Source organism: Vanellus vanellus (assembly GCF_965231255.1).
Source record: "Vanellus vanellus genome assembly, chromosome: 2".
Classification (NCBI taxonomy): Eukaryota; Metazoa; Chordata; class Aves; order Charadriiformes; family Charadriidae; genus Vanellus; species Vanellus vanellus.
This window is the reverse complement of record NC_138906.1, coordinates 162,910,383-162,930,260: the sequence shown is the minus strand read 5'-3', so window position 1 is coordinate 162,930,260 and position 19,878 is coordinate 162,910,383. Positions and strand designations below refer to the sequence as shown.

General features: G+C 38.0%; 1 protein-coding gene across 1 annotated transcript in view; it reads right to left on the bottom strand.

The window, feature by feature from the left end:
• The window catches only part of KHDRBS3 (KH RNA binding domain containing, signal transduction associated 3), a 97,120-nt gene that overhangs the window by 49,131 nt on the left and 28,111 nt on the right, over positions 1–19,878 (bottom strand). Inside the window, exons 3-4 of the mRNA XM_082479299.1 lie at positions 12,517–12,633; positions 5,333–5,479 (exon numbers count right to left, since the gene is read on the bottom strand). Coding sequence (XP_082335425.1) covers positions 5,333–5,479; positions 12,517–12,633 — 264 coding nt within the window. The remainder of the gene's footprint in view (positions 1–5,332; positions 5,480–12,516; positions 12,634–19,878) is intronic.

Sequence of the window (19,878 nt, the reverse complement as noted above, 5' to 3'; positions counted from 1 at the left end):
TGTTTTCCTTTATACAGCATTGCTGCAGATAGTTACTAGTGTTAAAGTGGCACTACAAAGGCATTTTGTCCAAACTGTCTTAAGTAGGCTCTGAAACTTATCTCACAACTGTGCATCTGAGATCATCCTCTATTTAACAGCAGAAATCAATGAGCAAACAAAGTGAAGAAAAAGAGTCTGGAAGACTGAATCAACTGTTTCAAACTGTAATTGAAGCTTTTGAGAAAGACTCCATTGCACAACAATTTGGAACAAATACACAGCCAAACCATTGCAGGGAATACAACAGGCTCTGACCCACTATGGCACAGAAACCTACTATGTATTTGTACTTTGTTGCTGGACCAGAACTGTCTACAAATGCAAAATTCCGTGCAACGTATGGAACAGAGAACTTCAATCTTGAAACAAAATACTAATAAATTGTTAAAACTGTACCACAAACAATACTTAGGTCTCAAAGCTCCGGCACAGCATGTGTCAGATACCCTTTACAACTCTCCACAAGACTTCCTACTCAGAACTGGGCACCTAGAAACATACTTTAATTTCTTCAGAGAGACATGCTTGGGTTACCACTGAGCACATTGGGTCCTTTTTCTTCCCAACGCTTTCATTTTCCTGTAGCATACTAGCCATACCAGCAGCCTTAGTCATAGACAAGGACTCCACTGTACAAGGGCACAGAACAGAAAATATGGTCCTTATCACATATGCCAGAGGCAGTAGGAAGACAGAGTGAAGAGGTAACACAAGGAAGTAACAATACAAGCAGCCATGTGTCATGGTTTGGGCAGGACAGGCCACTGAGAAGAACAACAGATGCTGTCCCCCACCACTCTGTCCAAGGAGAGGAGGGAGAGAGAAAGAAAGACATGGGAGTTAGGAAAACAACTAAGCTACTTTAATGAAAATCTTAATGAAATAGTAAAATTAAAAGAGAAAATAATTAAATATATGCAAAACCGTATCAAGCTCCCAGAATAATAATCACATCACCAGCAAACACTGGGAAAGTCCCATACTGGACTCAGCCATGGACAGGAGCTGAACTCAGGAACTGGATTGAGGAATACAGGGATCAGGGTCAAAGGCAAACGAACACACACTCCTCCTCTCACATCGGTCATTGAAGAAAGGGCTGACCCTTTGGTCCCCCGGCTTTTACACTGAGCATGGGGCAGATGGGATGGAAAACCCATCAGCGTTGGTCAGTGTTAGGTCACCTGTCCTGTCCACTCCTCTCTGCAGGTGCAACCCCTCTACGCTCTTCTGCTTCCAACGGGGCAGATAAAGTTCTCCGGCCTTGGATGTTACAGCAATAAGTATAAGCAAGAGCCTCTCTGCATACCATGCCTGGGCATCAGCTATAAATACAGCTCTCACTCAGAGCAAACAGTTGTCTGCACAATACAATGTTAATTTCAGCAGTTAGAGGAGGCTTAGCTGAAAAGTAAAATTACTGAATAGAAAATTGGTTCTGTTTTACCTGAAACCAGGACAACAGGATAAGCAACTGCGCTAATCCATCAGACTCTGAAATAGATTCTTCAATTAAAAGTAACATGGTCAATTTATGACTACCGACTGCTGGAAAACAGCACACTTCAAATCTCTTCCCCATCCAGAACACTGCATTCCTCCCCTCTACAGTTTAGGCAGCAGCAACACTTGAATTTCAGTCAAATGCTGCTGATTAATTTCAAGTGAACAGATGTGTTCTCATTTTATGAATATCACCCATGCTGACTTTGACTACAGTCTTCTCTGAAGATGGAGGATGCTTTCTTCTGAAGGAATGACTACATCAAGACACAAGCAAGAGATTTTCTCCCTACATGGAATTACTTACATGACCCAACTAAGCAACATTCTTTTAGATTTTATCTGTGATTTTCACTCAGCCCTGATCAACACACCAGCAGCAGCTTTCCTTGGGATCATCTGTAATTTAAAGACCTTATTCATATTTATCCATTCAAAGTATTAGTAAAAACTTTATTTACTGTTAGGACAGATCCCTGCAGAACCCTATGCAGTTTTGCAAAACAGTCAAGTAGATCTTTACCCTGGCAGTGAGCAATAAGTAGTTATCAGGTTTACAGCCACCTTTATACATACACCTTACAGTTATTCACCAGCTTGACACTTTTCTTTAAACAAGTTCACAAAGCCCACCCGCTCTTCCAAATGCCGTTGAAGACTTTCCTCACCACACCTTACACACCGAACATGCAGAAGGCAAGGCAGACTACAGGAAAAACTTGTAAATTCTGCTCACATTGTAAATGGACTGCTAAAGACTGTTCTCTCAAAAATATTCCTATACTTGGCTTTAAAGACAAGGAAGACAAGTAACTTGGGTAACCGACAGCAAAGCATAATTAATGTTGCTGCTGTCAAAAGAAGAATGATTATCACTACTCAAAAATTAAGCAAAATAGATTAAGAAAAGTCTTATTGACCAAAGTCAGTGTTCATGGTATAATACAGGATAAGAGAGATGAGGGTGGAAACAACTGGCTTTGTTTTAACTGACAGAAGTAATTCCGGGATAAATTAATACCAAGCACAACACCCACCAGTCAGTCTGATGACCAGAGGGCCTGGCCAAAACAAAGGAACTGGCTCATTTAAAGGAAGACAAAATAATATACTTGAAGTCAAAAGCCACAATTCTACCTGCAGAAGACAAGCGAGAGTCAAGGCAACACAATAAGCACAGCCAAATAAACTCAAGTTAGAAGGTTTTATGTCTTGGTTTGAGTTATATCAATAGTTTGAAGGAAAATACACCACTGCAGCTGCGTGAGACTGAACTTCCAAAGCAAAAGTGCTTGTTTGTGGACCTAAAAACATCCAAAAGAGGCCAAGGCATTTTTACTATGGTCAGCTACTATAAGGATATTTTGTATCCCACATTCTAGCACCACTTGTGACTGTATATTCAGGCCTGGTCTGAAAACAGAACCACCATATTCATAAATTAGGATTCAGGACCTAAAGTTGTTAGAAGGTATAGCTAGCTTACATTACAAGAACACAAATTAAGATCATAACCATATATACTGACAGCAGGACTCCTTCCTTGAAGACTGATAATTTGCTAAGGAAGCCACAACAGACCTTATAGAAAATAAAAATCATACTGCATTTGGCAGCAGTTAACCAAATGGTAGTTCTAGAGAGGACAAAGTGCTCCTTATTGCTTCCTGGAGCAGCTGCTGCAAGGGGGGCAGTGGGGCAGAGGAGATTAAGGCATTTAGAACCATTCTGATACGATTACATTTGAAAAGCCAAAGGGAAATTAAGACAGTGTTGGCTTGATCTCATAGTTCAGAAGAGATTATGTAGCATCAGTTCAGCTCAGTACAGTAAAGATGCAATGATCAAAAATTGAGACAGAAAAGTACACAACTAATAAATGAAATTGCTCATTATCAGCCTGCAATTCTACTGGTTTAACAGCAGTAGGGTAATTGCTAGGTTGTGATAAGCTTGCTTCGTTTATTATGACATAAGGTAAATCAAGCTCAATGAAGAAAAATAAACATCTCTGATGAAGGGGACAGGGGGATCAGATATCCTTACTTCCAGAACATGAAAAAAGCACTTAAAATTGCACATATTTTCATCTAAAAAGAAAACAGCTGTTTGCTCAAGAGAATAACTGAAAACTTAGGTCTCCCTTATCTTTTCACACAATCAAATAATGAACCATGTAAATACAGTAACCTTCAATATTATGACAGCCCAGCATTCTTACAAATATTCTGTTGAGCATGTCCTAATCACTCAGGATGTTTGACTAGTAGTATGTTTATTTACCTCTTCATATACATCAAGACAAAAGCCATTTAGAACCTGCAGACAAAGTTATGATGTGCTTCTTTGTAACAGAACACAATGCTTAGGACATTTTTTGGGGGGCGTCACAGCCTTAAGGTGCAACCACAGTGCATTTCACATCAGGATCTATTCTCAAATGAACCTCCTGATGATCATTACTTAGGCTTTCGTTCATATCATGGAGTAGTATTGGGGCATATCAATTAACTTTCAGACAAAAACAAGCCAGAAGAAACACTCAAGGAGCACACAATCAACTCCAGTCACTTACAGACTTCAGTTTTATGGATCTAGACGAGGTTTAGTATGAACTAAAATCCCCAAAATGCACACAGTAGCACTGTCAGGACATCAGCACCAACTGCATCATCCTAGAGTACATATGGCACTTCTACCCCCAATAAGCTGTAGTGGCCACACAGCACGTATCCCCAACTGGTCCTGAATACAACTACACCAACTGTACTCTTTCAAATATTTATGTGCTGCAGACACTCAGCTACACACCTCAGTAAAGTTTCCTTAGCCAGGTCTCCCACATTTCCAAGATCTGACAAAATCAAGACTAACACTTAGATACAAATCAAGACTAACACTTGGATAATGTCTTCAGTCATAAAAATAAACAGAAGTCACACCTTGAGGATGCATTGCTTTCTATATTCATTTCATAACCAATAAAAATACATATTGACTGAAGAGCTACTAGAGGCAGGAACTTCACACACAGTATCACCACCTCAAATGCCTCAGCTTCCTAAGAGAGCTTGGATTGTTGCAACCAGTTTAATACCGCAGAGCAATCAAGGTTGGTAAAGGAGCAATCAAGGTTGGCAAAAAAAAAGGAGTGTCTATAGAAAAGACACTGGAAATCTGCAACACCATTGTCTATACATATCCCAAACCTGGAGTACAAACTCACACTGGAAATCACATCTCATTTCGTACATCCATACATCACAAATTAAAGACATAACCCATGTATCACTTGCTTTGTGAGAAAAAAAATGATACAAGACAAAATTGTATTGATTCTCAGCGCTGAGCACTAAACCAGAATTATGGGTGGGAGCAATACTACAACTTCAAATTTATTATTCTTAGTGAAACAGAACCCCATGCTGATGCTTCAGCTGTATCAAGAACACAGAAAGCCCTACGTTAAGCAAAGGTATTTTTCCATATTTTACAGGTTTTCACAATTATTTGTAAACTTGAATACTTTGCACATGACCAGTTAAGCAAGAATAAGGTGCTTTTTTATTATAGGTCATATCATGAGGTGAGAATATGTGGACAGTTACACATTCACCCAATAAATGCCTATGTCAGAACAAAAACTATTTGTAAACATAACCACTTATTTCAAAGGTGAAGGAAAATAAGCAACATGACCTAACCGATGTTATACAATAAATTAGTTTGAGACAATTTCTCACTTAAGGCTATGGGAATTTTTTAAAAAAAAAATTAAAATACTAACAGGGATGAGGAACTTCTTGATTTCTTCCAGTGCATGTCCCATTCTGGCATATGCTTCTGCCGGTGGAGCAAATACTTCAATTAAAACATGCAGGTCATCATTTAGGTGGAAGTACTTTGCCTCTCCACTTTTTCTCAACTCTTCCTCCTAGGCAATAAAAAAAAAGTTGGGTTTTTTCCACCTTATTTTAAACATATAATACAAGCATTAAAGTTGCTTCAGAGGCATTTGTGCATACTGTTTACTCACATTCACATGTCAAGAACTAAAAAAAGTATAAAGTTACATTTCTGATACACTTCAGACCAATCAGCTAAAACAGCCAGATCAGTTTGCTTATCAACAGTAATGAGTAACAAAATAGCACCCATCAGCTTCTGCTCTCATACAGAAACTGCAGCACAAAGGACAATGTTTCCAAGGGTTTTCACAAGTGCACCAGTTTTATGTAGAAGACCCTGAGAAACATAAGTGAACTTGAAACCTTTTTTCTCAAAAGTAAAGTCTTTAGAAACAAGTTTGATCTAATATTCCACAAGAGCAAGATTCTTTTACCAATATTATTTCAATCTTAGTATTATTGCACTGCTCAGATACTTCTGATTTATTTTCTGTTCTCATTGCGATTTCTACCCCCTGAGTACATCCTTCACAGAACTGCGCTACTTGGACATCAAGCTAACACCATACCAGACAAGGGAGAAGGACATTGGCGGGGGGGAAAGAGTTCACTAGCTATTTCAAAAGAAATTTAATTTTCTTTTATTCTGCTTCACCCAACCCACTTTAACATGACTGGAAAACTGTGATTCCATGGTAGTGAAGCAGAGCTCAGTTCTCAAATACTTGCATTAAAGTGCAAAACATTCATGGACCTAAAGGACATCATTTGTCCTTTGAATGGTTCCCCTATTCCCATGTATATCTGACAGATACTTACCAAGAGACTGAACCAACATTAAAAATAATTTCATTGTATTACCAGATAAAGTTATATCAAATTCTTAGCAGTTCTGCTATAAAGAAAAAAAAAGCCCTAAGAATTTTCCCCTGCTGCTTATTGTATTTAGCAAGCACCAGGTACGTACTTCATCCTTTAGATTACTAAAATTATAGTTTTAATGATAGTCAAAATCTGCCCCCATGCACACCCCTTAATTATGGGTTGAGGTTTATAAGTGACAATCTGCTTCTGCTGCTCATAACATTCTTGTCATCATACTTTGTGTTTGACTATGAGGATGTTTAAAAAAAAAAAAAAATCAACATAATCTAGTCAGCTGTTTGAGCATCCACAGCAAGGGTATTAAGAGGCCAGAGTCAGCAGGAATAGATTCTGTAAGGAAAACCATTATCTTTGATAAAAATAACAGATCTTGGAAATTAGAAGCAAAGTGTTATAAACTTTACAGCTCTTAAGAATTTAGTTTTAACAGAAACTGTTTCTCACTTAAATACTTACTTTAAGCAGTTATTGAAGACACATGAACTGTCATCTAGCACTGGAAGCTAGATGTTTTCATCAGTGGAGCTCTCTTTAGTATACACACACTATCTAGTATTCCCTGTCCCTTTTTTTTAAAGGGAAAAAAAAAAAAAAAAATCACTGTGCAGTTAGATGTGCAGGGAATTGAGAATTAAGAAAATTCATTTCTGTAGTTCTCAATCAGCTTGCCTGGTAACAGCAACAAACAATAGCAATGTCACAATTTCATGTGCCTGGTGAAAAAGGATTTCAATCAGCAATTTTTTAAAAAAAAAAAAAAAAGAAATTTCAGTGCAGGTTATTCCAAAGTCATTCCCATAATCAAGCTTCTTAAGTAACTATCCTTTCCTCTTGCTTCACTTGTAGTGTTCACTTCGATTAAGTTTTGTTTTGTTGTTTGGTTTTTCTTAATTCTATAACATGACTTGGCAACACACTGCTCTCCACTGCTCTTAACAGTACACAAGTGAGAATGAGCTCACTCACTGACCTACATCTCCCAACCCTGGGCACACATTAAGCATTTCAGGCTCTTTTTATTCCTCATGATGACCAACGGAAAAGCTACAGCTTGTTCCCATTCCACTACCCTTCACTGACAGTATTTTGGGCTACCACGAAACCCTCTGCCTTCCATTACTTGATGGCACACACACGGGCTAGGCTCACCCGGTCCACATGGATGCCATGTGGCTGGCCAAAACAGAGAACTTTTCCTCCTTGACTGCAGTGGAGATTGAGAACTACTGAAAGGATGAAAGTAAAGAGATACAGAACAGAGTAAGACAGCAAGGTAGCCACTTCCTTTAGATTTTCTAAAAAAAAAAAAAAAAAAAAAAAATCCGTCTTTTAAATCTCCATCTTCTCACAGAAAAATCTATGACACCAAACAGCTCATGGCTTGGACAATTTGATTTAGCTCTGCATTCCCAGTCCAGACACATCCCTGTGGCACTGTGCTCTGGGAGCCTTATGAGAAAGCTCACTCTCTGCTTTGTACCTGATGCTGTATTTCACCCCTTCATGGTCTTGAACAAAGCACAGCACTAGGCACAGCCTACGATCCACAGCACCACGAGGCATTTGGCAATCGCCTAAAGACAGGTAATACACTTTGCCCCATATTGTGTTGGGCCTATTGAGTATTCTGCTTTTCATCCTACTTGTCAAGCTATCAAGAACCAGATATCAGCCCTAGAAGTCTATTGCTTTAAATCAGAAGTAGCAGTATTTATCCAAATATGCTCATAGTACTGTCCATTTTCATCTTCATTACACCACTTTTGACCAAGATTCTGAATTTCTTTAGGTACTACCTGATATTTATTTTTAATGTTATCTTAAACTTGGCTTCTGTCAGATTTTATAAGCCATTCAGAATACTCAAGTTCAAACTCAGTCTCCAACTATTGCTAACATATGAATAACCAATTGGGGTGGAAGGCTTCAACTTATTTCTTCAGATTCACAAAATAAAAGCGAATCTTGGAATAATGAAGTTCTGAAATGGGTCCTTTCACTTTTTCACTCTCCCACAGAAACGCAAAACCTGTTGTGAGACAGCTGAGGCTCTCTCTGCACCAACGAGTGAAAAGTCAGTGATGAGGCAACAGCACAACTTGAAAAAAATATGTAAACTGAAAAGGAGAATTACTGGATTTAGATATTGTATATCACAAGTAGATACATGAAATAGTCCTCCAGATGTTGACACAAGAGGTGGAAATAGAAGCCTAGACTGATTCTAGAACTCAGTTTAAGGATTAAGGAACAAAGATACAGAAAAAAATATTTCCTGAATGTGGTCTTAAACCCAAATCTTAGTGGGAATCAGATTGGACATTCTAAAAAGGCAATTACAAGTCAGAGCTGGAGAAATACTGTTGCTTAAAATGTATTTAAAGTCAGACTGGTTTATCTGTATCTATTATTCTGGTTTATCTAATTTTTTTCCCTAGAGAACTTGCAAAAGGCAATGGTGATCTTTGCTACATTTTCTCAGCCTTTCACATCAATTAGCTTTCTTCCACAAGCCTTTAAAGTTCCCTTAAAGGTAAGAAATAAAATATAAGTATTTATAAATTTAGCTTAGAGAAGTCTATGAAGCTTACTGCCAATTCTCCTCAGGAAAAAAGTTAATTGCTATTCATTTAAAACCTGTAATGTAGCAGGTATACTAACACATAAGTGTTTAGAATCTGACAACCTGATCTGGAGCCTCCAACACTTCATTCATCCCAGAATCTGGGATCACCATCACTATACAGCCACACAGCATATACTGTGTCACTTCCAGTGACAGCAGTCAAAGATGCTACAATGAACCTGTGAGACAAAATAGATCAGATCCTCAGGTGTTCTGAGGTGAAAATTTGGCTTCAGTGTAAGAGTATAGTTTACATGAACTGAAGCTTCTTTAAGTCGTTGATAATGCAATTCTGAAGATTTTGCTACTTGTAACAAAAATTCTAACCAAAATAGTGCTTCATATTTAAAAATAGAGTTTTTAAGATTTTAAATTACATTTCATGCCATTGAACAGTGTCTTATATCACCAACACACTTCTGAAAACACGGTTTGCACTTGTTCACCAGGAGAATACAATACTGTTCAGTAGATTTTACTTTCATCTAACCCTTAAATAAGTTTAAAAGTCAATAAGAATTTGAAGAAAGTCCTATATAATGGCAGTTATGCTTTTTATTCAATTCCTCCTGTCTTACAGATGCAAAATAGCAGTAGAGAAACCTGTGGATTTTCTGTTTGCTCAGAGAATCCAATGGAAAAAAAAAAAAGGGAGAAACAACCATGCTGGACAGACTGTCATAGAATAGTTTCAGTTGGAAGGGACCTTTAAAGGCCATCTAGTCTCCTCTGAAGACAGGCTGAGAGAGTTGGGGTTGTTCAGCCTGGAGAGAAGGCTCCAGGGAGATCATATAGTGGCCTTTCAGTACTTAAAGGGGGCTTATAAGAAAGATGGGGACAGACTTTTTGGCATGGCCTGTTGTGATAGGACAAGGGGCAATGGTTTTAAATTAAGAGGGTAGATTTAAACTATTTGACTATTTTAAGAGTGATGCACTTCATTTTTTCCATATCACACTGAAGTTTCAACTAGATTTTCCAAGTAATGCAAAAATGTGAGAATTTGGCAGCCTTTCTGAGCAGCAACTTGTTGATACTGAATAATTCATCTCATACAGTAATTATATATATATAATGAAGGTTCTCTTATTTGCTAGTTCCAAAATGTTAACCAAGATGTTTGAAGATCAAGGCAAAAAGTACATGCTGGTTAGTGAAAGAGATATGGTTGAAACATAGTACACATGTAATCTACATGAAACTAGAAAAAAAAAATCTTAAGTTCTCTTGTTTGGTAAAGTTCTCCACCTACGGAGTCTCCAGAATGCTGAGCAGCATTCCCAAAGAACTAGGGATGAGTGCAACCTGGTTTATGTTACTAGCTGATAGGGTCCCTTTGTAGCACCGCTACTTCCTTGCACATATTCTGCAGGTTCAATCAAACACTGGAATCAGCATCATTAATGGCCTGCTTTAGTTCTGAATGATGCTTCCTGAAGGACTATTCCAAATAGGCACAGATAGGTACATACAAGGTGTTCCAGCTGTACTATTCCAAAGCATCCAACCAGGTCATCTCTATCGTCCCTTTTAAAGACACAACCAGACCCACAATGACAGGAACCTTACTGTTTCTGAACTCAAAGACTAATCGTGTTGAAGCTTTCTGCAAACAATAGCTCAAACAACTTCATTAGCCACTTAATTTAAAAAAAAATTAATCGGTTTTGACTAGCATATCAATCAAGAAAAAGCCAGAAAAAAAATTGAACAATTTTCATTACCAAAGGAAACAAGAAAAATTCAAATAGAAGCCTTTAAGACTCTTGCTCAGGATTCTGACTCAAGTTAGGATCTGAACTTTTCAGCTTGAGCTTCTGCTTTTAGTAAAACAAACTTTTTTATACTGCAGAGCCATTAGAAAAACTCAGGGGCCTCCCTACTCCATGACACATATTTTGACATAGAAACATGTAATACAGCAACAGAAGAATGTCAGTTTGACACATTCCACAGTAACTGAGAAAGTTCACCAAGTGTCATTTAAAACAGAATTTGGAGACTGAATTTGTCATCCTAGCTTAGAGCAAGTTTAATTTTATGTTTTTTTCTTTTCTGGTTGAACTGTCATATTTCCTCTTACAGTTGCTAACAATGTAGTTTTTCATAACCACTTGTGTAACACTTTAAGGTTAAAGTTGCATTATCTATATTATGTATTACATTAACAGCTGCCATTCAAAAAATCCCTCTTACCTTCAAGCCTTTATAAATTATATTTATACAAATGCATATTTATGTAAGTTATTGTTCTTAAAAATATTAACTAAAAGGAAAAAAGTTAGCTCTTAAGTTGCACAAAAAAATTCTGGGCTCTGACTGTGTTCTTCATAAATACTTTATAAGTCACATAACATTTATATTGTGCTGATGGAGAAATGTGCTGAAAAATATATACCTTAAGAAATTCAGCAGCCAGCCCTCCAGGTCACTCTTCCATATGCACATCATTATCAGTCTTTATAGCACACAGCATTTTTAAGTTTCAGACTACATAACCACAGAAAGATTTCACTGGAGGCTTATAAAACATGGTATGCTACAGGCAAGAAATATGTTCAGTGTTTTAATTTGTAACATTAGGAATGCTCCAATTAAAAAATGCAGCTTACCAGACAGGTGACATGGCATCTCCCCACTGATGTACACTTATCTACTACAAATTTAGCCAGATTTATTTCAGTAAAAAGTGAAACTGATTTGTACATACGCCTATCAAGCTAAAGGTTTCTCGTCTGCTGTCTACTTTGGCTCCTGTAATAGATATGTCTACCCAAACCAAATACTCCCCACAGACACAACTGCAATTTGTTAATTGCTTAAGCTGCATACACCATCCTCAGAGCTGTGAAATTTTTTCTGGTTATATTTTACCTCCTTTCATCAGCTGTTTTTGTCTACAAGTTTCATTAAATTACATTAAATTTCAACCTTAAGTGTTACTGTGAGGGTGGTAAGGTACTGGAGCAGCTTGCCCAGGGAAGTTGTGGAGGTCCCATCCCTGGAAGTGTTCAAGACCAGGCTGGATGGGGCTTGGAGCAACCTGGTTTAGTGGGAGGTATCCCTGGCCATGGCAGGAGTGTTGGAACTAGATGATCTTTAAGGTCCCTTCCAACCCAAACCATTCTACAACTCTACAATTCCATGATAACTTATTTTATGTGAAAACGTATGGATGAATCTTGAAGTCAGGTTCCTTCAGAAGTGAGAATACTGCCACGCTCACTTGGCATTACTCATTACAAGCTGTACAAGATCAATCTAGAACATGGCACTGGTAATGCTCTACTGACATCCCCACAGACCATAGTTTGGGGGGGGGGGGGGGGGGGGGGTGGCTAAGTACAACCCATGGTTGCCTCAGAATACTCATCATGAGAACAGACTCCTTAGAAGAGAGACACCATTTGAATCTGAACCAACACAAGGATATCCCATGCTTTTTATTTGCTCACCATTTTTTGTCACAAGGTTCGTTCACCTGCCCAAAGATTTTTGGAAAAAGTTACGAAGTCCAGGATTACACACTCCACTAGTATACTCAGGCCTTACCTTTGTCTTGTCCCTCATAGAGCCTTTTCCCAAAATTGACATTTTTGTCAGTGTTTCTTCCTGTAAGCGCTTTAGAGAATTGCCACGCGGACCCAAAAGTTTTCCCACAAAGTTGAACTGCAAGAAAACAAAAAAGCCATTAAGCTGATTGGATTTTTCAGCATAAATTAAAAGTGAAGTACAAGCGTGTAGGACAGTCAGCAGCATGTCAGTGGCTCCACCAGGTGCCAACAGAAACACAGATGTATCTAAACTCAAAGAACTCAAGTAGTATAAAGAGAACTTTGTGTTTATCATACTCCCTGAGGACAGATGTGCTCAAACTGCAATTCAATTCTCAACAATTGTTACCGGGTACATAAAACCATAAAAACAAAGCTGGTAGCAATCTCAGATGGCATACTAACCAAAGTTCTGAAGACAAAAAGAATATCTTAATTGCCTTATCCTCCCTTGCAGATTTATGAAGCAATACAGCAACCCATACAATATACACTACACTAACACAGAAACAAACAGGGAATTAAATCCAGAGAACATAAGCATTTAAATCCAGTCCCAAACCAGAATCAACACTCAAGATCTTCTTGACTGCCACTCAACCCCCATTATCACTGAAGTTCACCCAACCATTTCCATTTATAGAAAACACCGAAACATACAGCTCAAGTGAAATTGAGCCTGGGAAGTAGGGAAGTTTGGGGGATTTTTTTTTTTTTGTTTCTCACTATCCTACTGTTACAATTAATTTGCAACAAATTAATCTTCCCCAAATTCAGTCTGTTTTGCCTGTGACTGTAATTGCTGAGCAATCTGGTCTTATCTCAACCCATGAGCTTTTTAACTTATTTTCTCCCCCCATCCTGTTGAGGAGGGGGAGTGATAGAACAGGTTGGTAGGCACCTGGCAGTCAAAGGTCAACCCACCACAATTCTAGTCAAAACAATACTGCAATAGAGATTAAACTACTATACAAGAATATTTACTGTCCCAAATGAAACTTTGTAAAACCAGGATATTCAAACTGTTGAAATCTTAAGTGACACAATCATGTTAAAAGGATACTTTTAGGCACAAGAAAAATACAGTAATGCTAAAGCACAAATAGGCTATTTGTTTGTGGCCTCAATTTTATGAAACAGTTTAAGTTCTTTGACTGTTCCTTTTACTGTTACTAAAGGGCCAAGATGGACTTCTTTGATCTCCTCATTCCTCTGGAGGAATTTGAAAACACTTGACAGTGGAATAGTAGCAGCTCAACCCAGTCCTTTGTTGCTACATGGAAAGTGCTGATGGAAGAAAGGCCCAGCTACAGTCAGCCTTCAACGCAGGAAGTCTACAGTTCACCTACTTCAGCTTTGGACAAAGAGAAATGCAAGCATTAAAAGCCTACTAAACATGAAAATACAATCTTATTCCCCTTACTACTTGCAAGTTCAATTCCCAATGTATACCTGAGTTAGAACCAAGATACAATTGAGCACATTGTTTATGGATGACATAAGCTACTAAGTTTAAGGCCCTGCATGATCTAGTCATTTCTGAAATTATCAGGTCAAATCAAGAAACTGCTTGAGGATTTCTTGAAGTTTGTGTTATTATATTTCTTTTTTCCTTATAGGTCCTAAGATACAGTCAAGGAAAACATTAATCAGAAATAGGATGCCCAGCAAAACAGTAGAAGTCTCCCTTGTTGAGAATATTCAGGACTCTGGGCCACTGATGGGGGCCTCTGTAACCTAATTTAGAGTCATAATTTCAACAGGAGGTTGGACCAGATGTTCTCTAGAGGTCCCTTCTAATTTGGACTTCTGATTTTATTATTACTGAAGGTATAACTGTGAGGAAAGCAGACAAACCAAAACAATTCATAACAAGTCTGTACTTATATAATTCCTTCTCAACAGTTTCCTTAAATAAAGAATCATTACTTTTAAACAGGGAGTTCATAGTTAAGTTTAAATGAAAGCTTTCATATAGTAGAATACCACATCAATTTTTCAAGCATTACTTAAGATTACTTAGGTTTACTTTAAAATAGCCTTGTAAGTTATTAGGAACAAAAATAAACACCACATACACTTAAGAGATTTTTCATTTACAGTAAAGTATGATGAAATTATTTCAGAATGTTGAGTATTTGCAGTCTGATATAGTCTAAATCCCCAGCAGTAGTCTTAGTTAAAATATTCAGATGAAATTTTATTCAGAATTTGACTGCAATGTAGGAGTAGGCAAGCATGTATTTAGCTACGCAATGCATAGCTCTGACTATCACTTACCAACTGGAACAAACAACCACCTGACAATTAAACTACAAACTACAAGTCATGATAAACAGCAGTGCATACCTGCAACAAAAGCAAAATCCACTTTGTATGTAATCAAAGTAACTAGAAGACTTTGGAGCTCAGAAGACTTGGGTGTTCCAAAGCACAATTGTTTATTCCAGCTGTATTGTTTATTTTAAAAGCCAAATAGTTTAGTATGTTTTATTTAAAACTTGACCTACAAAGCTTTAATATCACCAAAACCTGTCATCTTAAAACCAAAAAATCTCAAGCATTGAAGCTAGACATTATGGTAGCTATACAAGTAGCTGCACAGATGAGATGTTCTAGACAACACATTTTATGAACATGAAAATGTATTAGCTGTATTATGAGATCCACTGAACTATTCTTTCCTGTGCACTGAGGCTCCAAATATTAGATCTGACAAGTCTGAAGCGTGAGAAACCTGTGCTGCAAGTCTGAAATTCTGCTGACTTGAAAGCACATACCTCTAGATATAGCTTAAAGACACAGTCAAGGTTACTAAAAAATGGCTTACAATGCAGTCCCAAAGCTTCTTCCCTCCAACATAAAGCTAAAAAGCTTTGGAACATTTCAGTTGATTATTCCATAAATAAAACCCATTTATGATATTGAATGAATCCTTTCAGTAGATAAAAATACTTTGAACAGGTACTGGTTTTGTTCAAACTCTTGGTTTATTTCCCTTTTACAAACTGGAAACATCTGATAAGCAAAATTTTGTATTTCCCTATGAAATACATCAAAATAAACACTCAATAAGATATCAACCACTAAGTTACTATCATTATCGACATGAAGAGCAATGGGCACAAGTTAGAACACAGGAAGTTCCGTTCAAATACATGGAAAACCTTCTTTATGGTGAGGGTGACAGAGCACTGGCACAGGCTGCCCAGGGAGGTTGTGGAGTGCCCTTCTCTGGAGATTTTCAAGACCCACCTGGATGCAGTCCTGAGTAATGTGCTCCAGGCAATCCTGCTTTAGCAGGGGAGTTGGACTAGTGATCTCTAGAGGTCCCTTCCAACTCTGAAACTCTGTGATTCTGTGATTATTTATACACTATCCCTGGTAATCAAGGAGTATGAGGACTCAAACTTAGAGTTTGAAAACAGCCACACAGTAAGACACAACTTTTCATTAAACAAATTAACAAATCCAGCCTATCTGCTGGTGAACCAGAAGCAGATAAGCCTGGCAGATCCAAGCCAGCTCTTACAGAAGACAGCCTGCATACAAGTTTCACAGGCACTTCCCATACCTCTCATTCCTAGAGTTTATTTGCCCAAAAACTAAAACCAAATTCAGGTCTAGTACTGAACCCAAGCTTATAAACTGTCTGAATTAGAGGCACTGGAAAGTAACAAGATGACATCTGAGCAGCTCCATACAAGTCGGCTAAGTCATATTCACTAACTCTGGCTCAGAATCAGAGATGTCCGACTCCCCTCCTCACTCACTTCTCCCTACTACAGCACAGTCACATCCAAGCTGCTGTAAATATCCAAAATTGCCCTGAAGTTCACTATCTTCAGCTTAGTATTGTATTAAAGCAGTCACACTGCTTTCCAGCACAAGGTGGTCTGGAAGCTATTGCCATATTCACAGTTCTACACAGTAGCTGAACTCTGAATCGCCATCCATGAATGTTATTCTACACTGGACAAACCATCTATGTTAAATCAAGGATTGTCTATACATTAAGACAGCTTCTGATGTCTTCAGTAAGAATCGGGATCTTATGGATGATTGTATTTAAAACAGAAGATAAAGTCCCAACTCAAAGGTGCTCCTAGACCAGCTCTGAAGGGTATGCCAAATACGGTACTTAAAACTACAGCAAAACATTTAAGGCACCTTTGCAAAAACAGCATCAAGATTCAGACTAATGGACCTGGGAGGAGACAATTGGAAAAGATGGGAAAAAATTGTTATCCTAGCTACAGTTCAAGCCCAACAACACTCTGGTTATGATAAATGGTACCATCTGCAGTCTTACATCATTACAAAGTATCCCCAGATATACATAAGTTTGAGCAAAAGGATGCAAAATTGAAGAGGTGTTATTTCCTAAAACCTCTGATCACTGAAAGCACATCCTCCCATATCTATACCTCTGGTTGACTTTGTGGTTAAAGATACACCATGAAGTGCAATAGCCCCTTCTCAGTTTCCTCAGACATAGGATTCTATCCCTTGGCCATGGTGTCTACAAGCCCACAGATATTGCTTAACTACACTGAAGGCATCTATTTGTTTCCCCTTTCACAGATTATCTTAAACTGCTGTGTAGCTACAAAATCTCCAATTTAAAGAACATTTTTCATAGAAAAAAGTATAGAAATAAAAAATGAATCAATAATCAGGTTTTTGCTTGAAAATTGTTTCTTCTCTATATATTCATAAATCCTCATATTAAGAAGCATTTTTGCAGATATAGTACTGTGGAGATTACAGACCTCACTGTTTAACACCCATTTCTTCAGAACCCCAAATCAAAATGACTTTAACAGTTATCTAGAGATTCATTTCCTTACCAGATCACTGTGTCAATCTATTCCCTGAAAACAATTCTGGAGAAAATACAGCTACAAAAATTATACAAATTAGAGTATATATTTTTTCATAAGCATTTAATCAACTACATGAATTTCAGCAAAAGAGGAATTAATGCCAAGGCTGCAGCATTTTTAAGTGTATATATTACAGAAAGGGGGATATAATAGAAAAAGTAATCCTTGTTTATCCCCAGTAAGACAGGTCTGCTGAGAATGGTTCATCCAGCTTAAAATACTTAGTGGAAGTATAAACACTTGACCAAATGCTTTTTTGTGAAGCTCTAAGCAAGCTATTGTCATTAAAGCCATAGAAAGCTTCCTTGGCATATTAGTTTCCTGCAATAGTTGCTCTGTCATAGGACCACTAGAAAAAAAATAGTTAAATTAAGGTTGAGAGGGCTTTCCCTTACAATGACCTGAAACCAGGACAACTTCAAGATTTTTCTTACCCATTTCAAGAAAATAAGGTTTCTACAGAAAGGTAAATACTTCAAGCGTCTACATTGTACCACAAACTACTCTGTCCTTCACACAATACAACAAAAATAGGTCTTTAAGCATTTATTCACAGCAAAGCTTGGTCAATTACTATAAAGTTGCTCAAAAGTTGTCCCTGATGTTTGTTCCTCCGTGTCACTTATGGTTATACAACCACATTTTCTCATTCCTACTCTAAGAAATCCTTAGAGCTAAGCTATTATAAAACAAGTGTTTTCTAACCAGTCATGTGATTAAAATATTAATCTCCCGTGACTTTACATAACAACTGCAGATCTACTGTATATGACAGTGACATTTTACAAGATATTTTCACTTTAAATGTGGAGCTGAAATACTTCAGTGGATACCAGTGGATAGGTCAGTATCTTCTGAGAATATATATTTAAAGTATCACCTCAGGGAACACAACACAGACCATTTCTTACCAACTTCTGAGGTTTACCCAATATTTAAGTGTAGTTCTATGAGCAATTTTTAAAATGGTAGCCTGTCACAAAACAGAAATAGTTGTTCCATCTCATGGAAAACCATTTCTTTTGTCATCCATGGAAGCTATTTTTCCTCTGAATTCAGAACATTTGAGTTCACTAAACTGTCAAAGCAAAAATCAGATTTGAGACTAAACTACTTCATGAGACATTAATTAAATGTGTGGGAGGGGGATAACAGCCCTCCTACCTTGTAGGTACATACTTATGAAGCCTTTCACACATGCTGGCATTTCATAGCAGTGCTAGGATAGATCCAGAGAGCACCTTCACCAAGGCAAACACATCACGACCTTCCATGGCCAGCTCACTTTTTCTGCCTTTATCTTTAAGTCTGTGCAAGTTAAGATTATTTTCAAGCATGAAATGCAACAGAAGCACAGGTTTACGGGTCACATTTTCACACTTGACCTAAAGTTAGTTGAGGTATTCAGCTGATCAAATAGCAAGGTGTGTTAAATCACCTTGAACTCCATTGCCTAAACTGACAAGATCTCATTCCACTAACTGCGGTTTAGACATCCAGCATCCCCGTGGACTCCTACATATAAGTAACTTGATCCTACTTGATAACTGAATGCCAACTTTTTGAGGTAGGACTTTTCCTATAAGGTCACATAAAAGCCCTAACCTCTTTAATCCTTGCTTGTAGCACATCCCAGTCACAACAGGATCATAGAGAGCACTACCAAAGTTTATTCAAGCCTCACCTAAATGCCTCAGATTAATTTCCATATCACAGCAATCCAGACTTCTCCAATGAATGTGTAGAGCTGAAAAATTCATAAGACTGTACACAATTGGATTTTGAAGAGTCTTGACTGGACCTGCAATCTGTAAGAGTCTCCACAAGGTTGTCTTGCCAAGTAAGACTATCTGTCACCATATCAAGACATTGATTCAGGTGTTTATAATGTTTACAGGAGTCTAAAATTAATTCAAATGCACAATCAGCCTCAAGCAGAAACTGACTGGGACTATCTTGACCAACTAGTTCACAAAGCAGACAAAATTCAGTCTGTCTTGGTTATTCTGTCACCTTCTATCAAGGTCCAGACATGAAGAAACATTTAGGCCAACTAGCTCCAGTACGAGATATTAGGCCTGTTAACATTGCCAAGGCCTGAGCCAGACAAGAGGTCCCAACTAAAGGATAGAAATACATAGCGCTGCAGAAGCAACCAAGAGCAGTGAGGTAGGAGGCAAGTTAATCACTACAGAGACTCAGCTGTTGGCACACCAAGTAGAAGACCAGAAACTCACAAGTTGTTTTTTTTTTTCCTCCAGGGACAGATGCCCGAAAAAGGTGAAATACCTACTTTTGAAGCTGAGGTCTACCAGATTCTTGTCCAATAGAAACCCAGCTGCTTTGAACTTCAGTTGAGTAGCTTTCTGCTGCAGTTAACCTGTCACCTTCCAGGGCTGTCAGAGGTAATGAGGCTGAATTTGCACAGGACCCAGCTTGGAGCTCGGGAGAATGTATCTGACAGGACAGGTAAT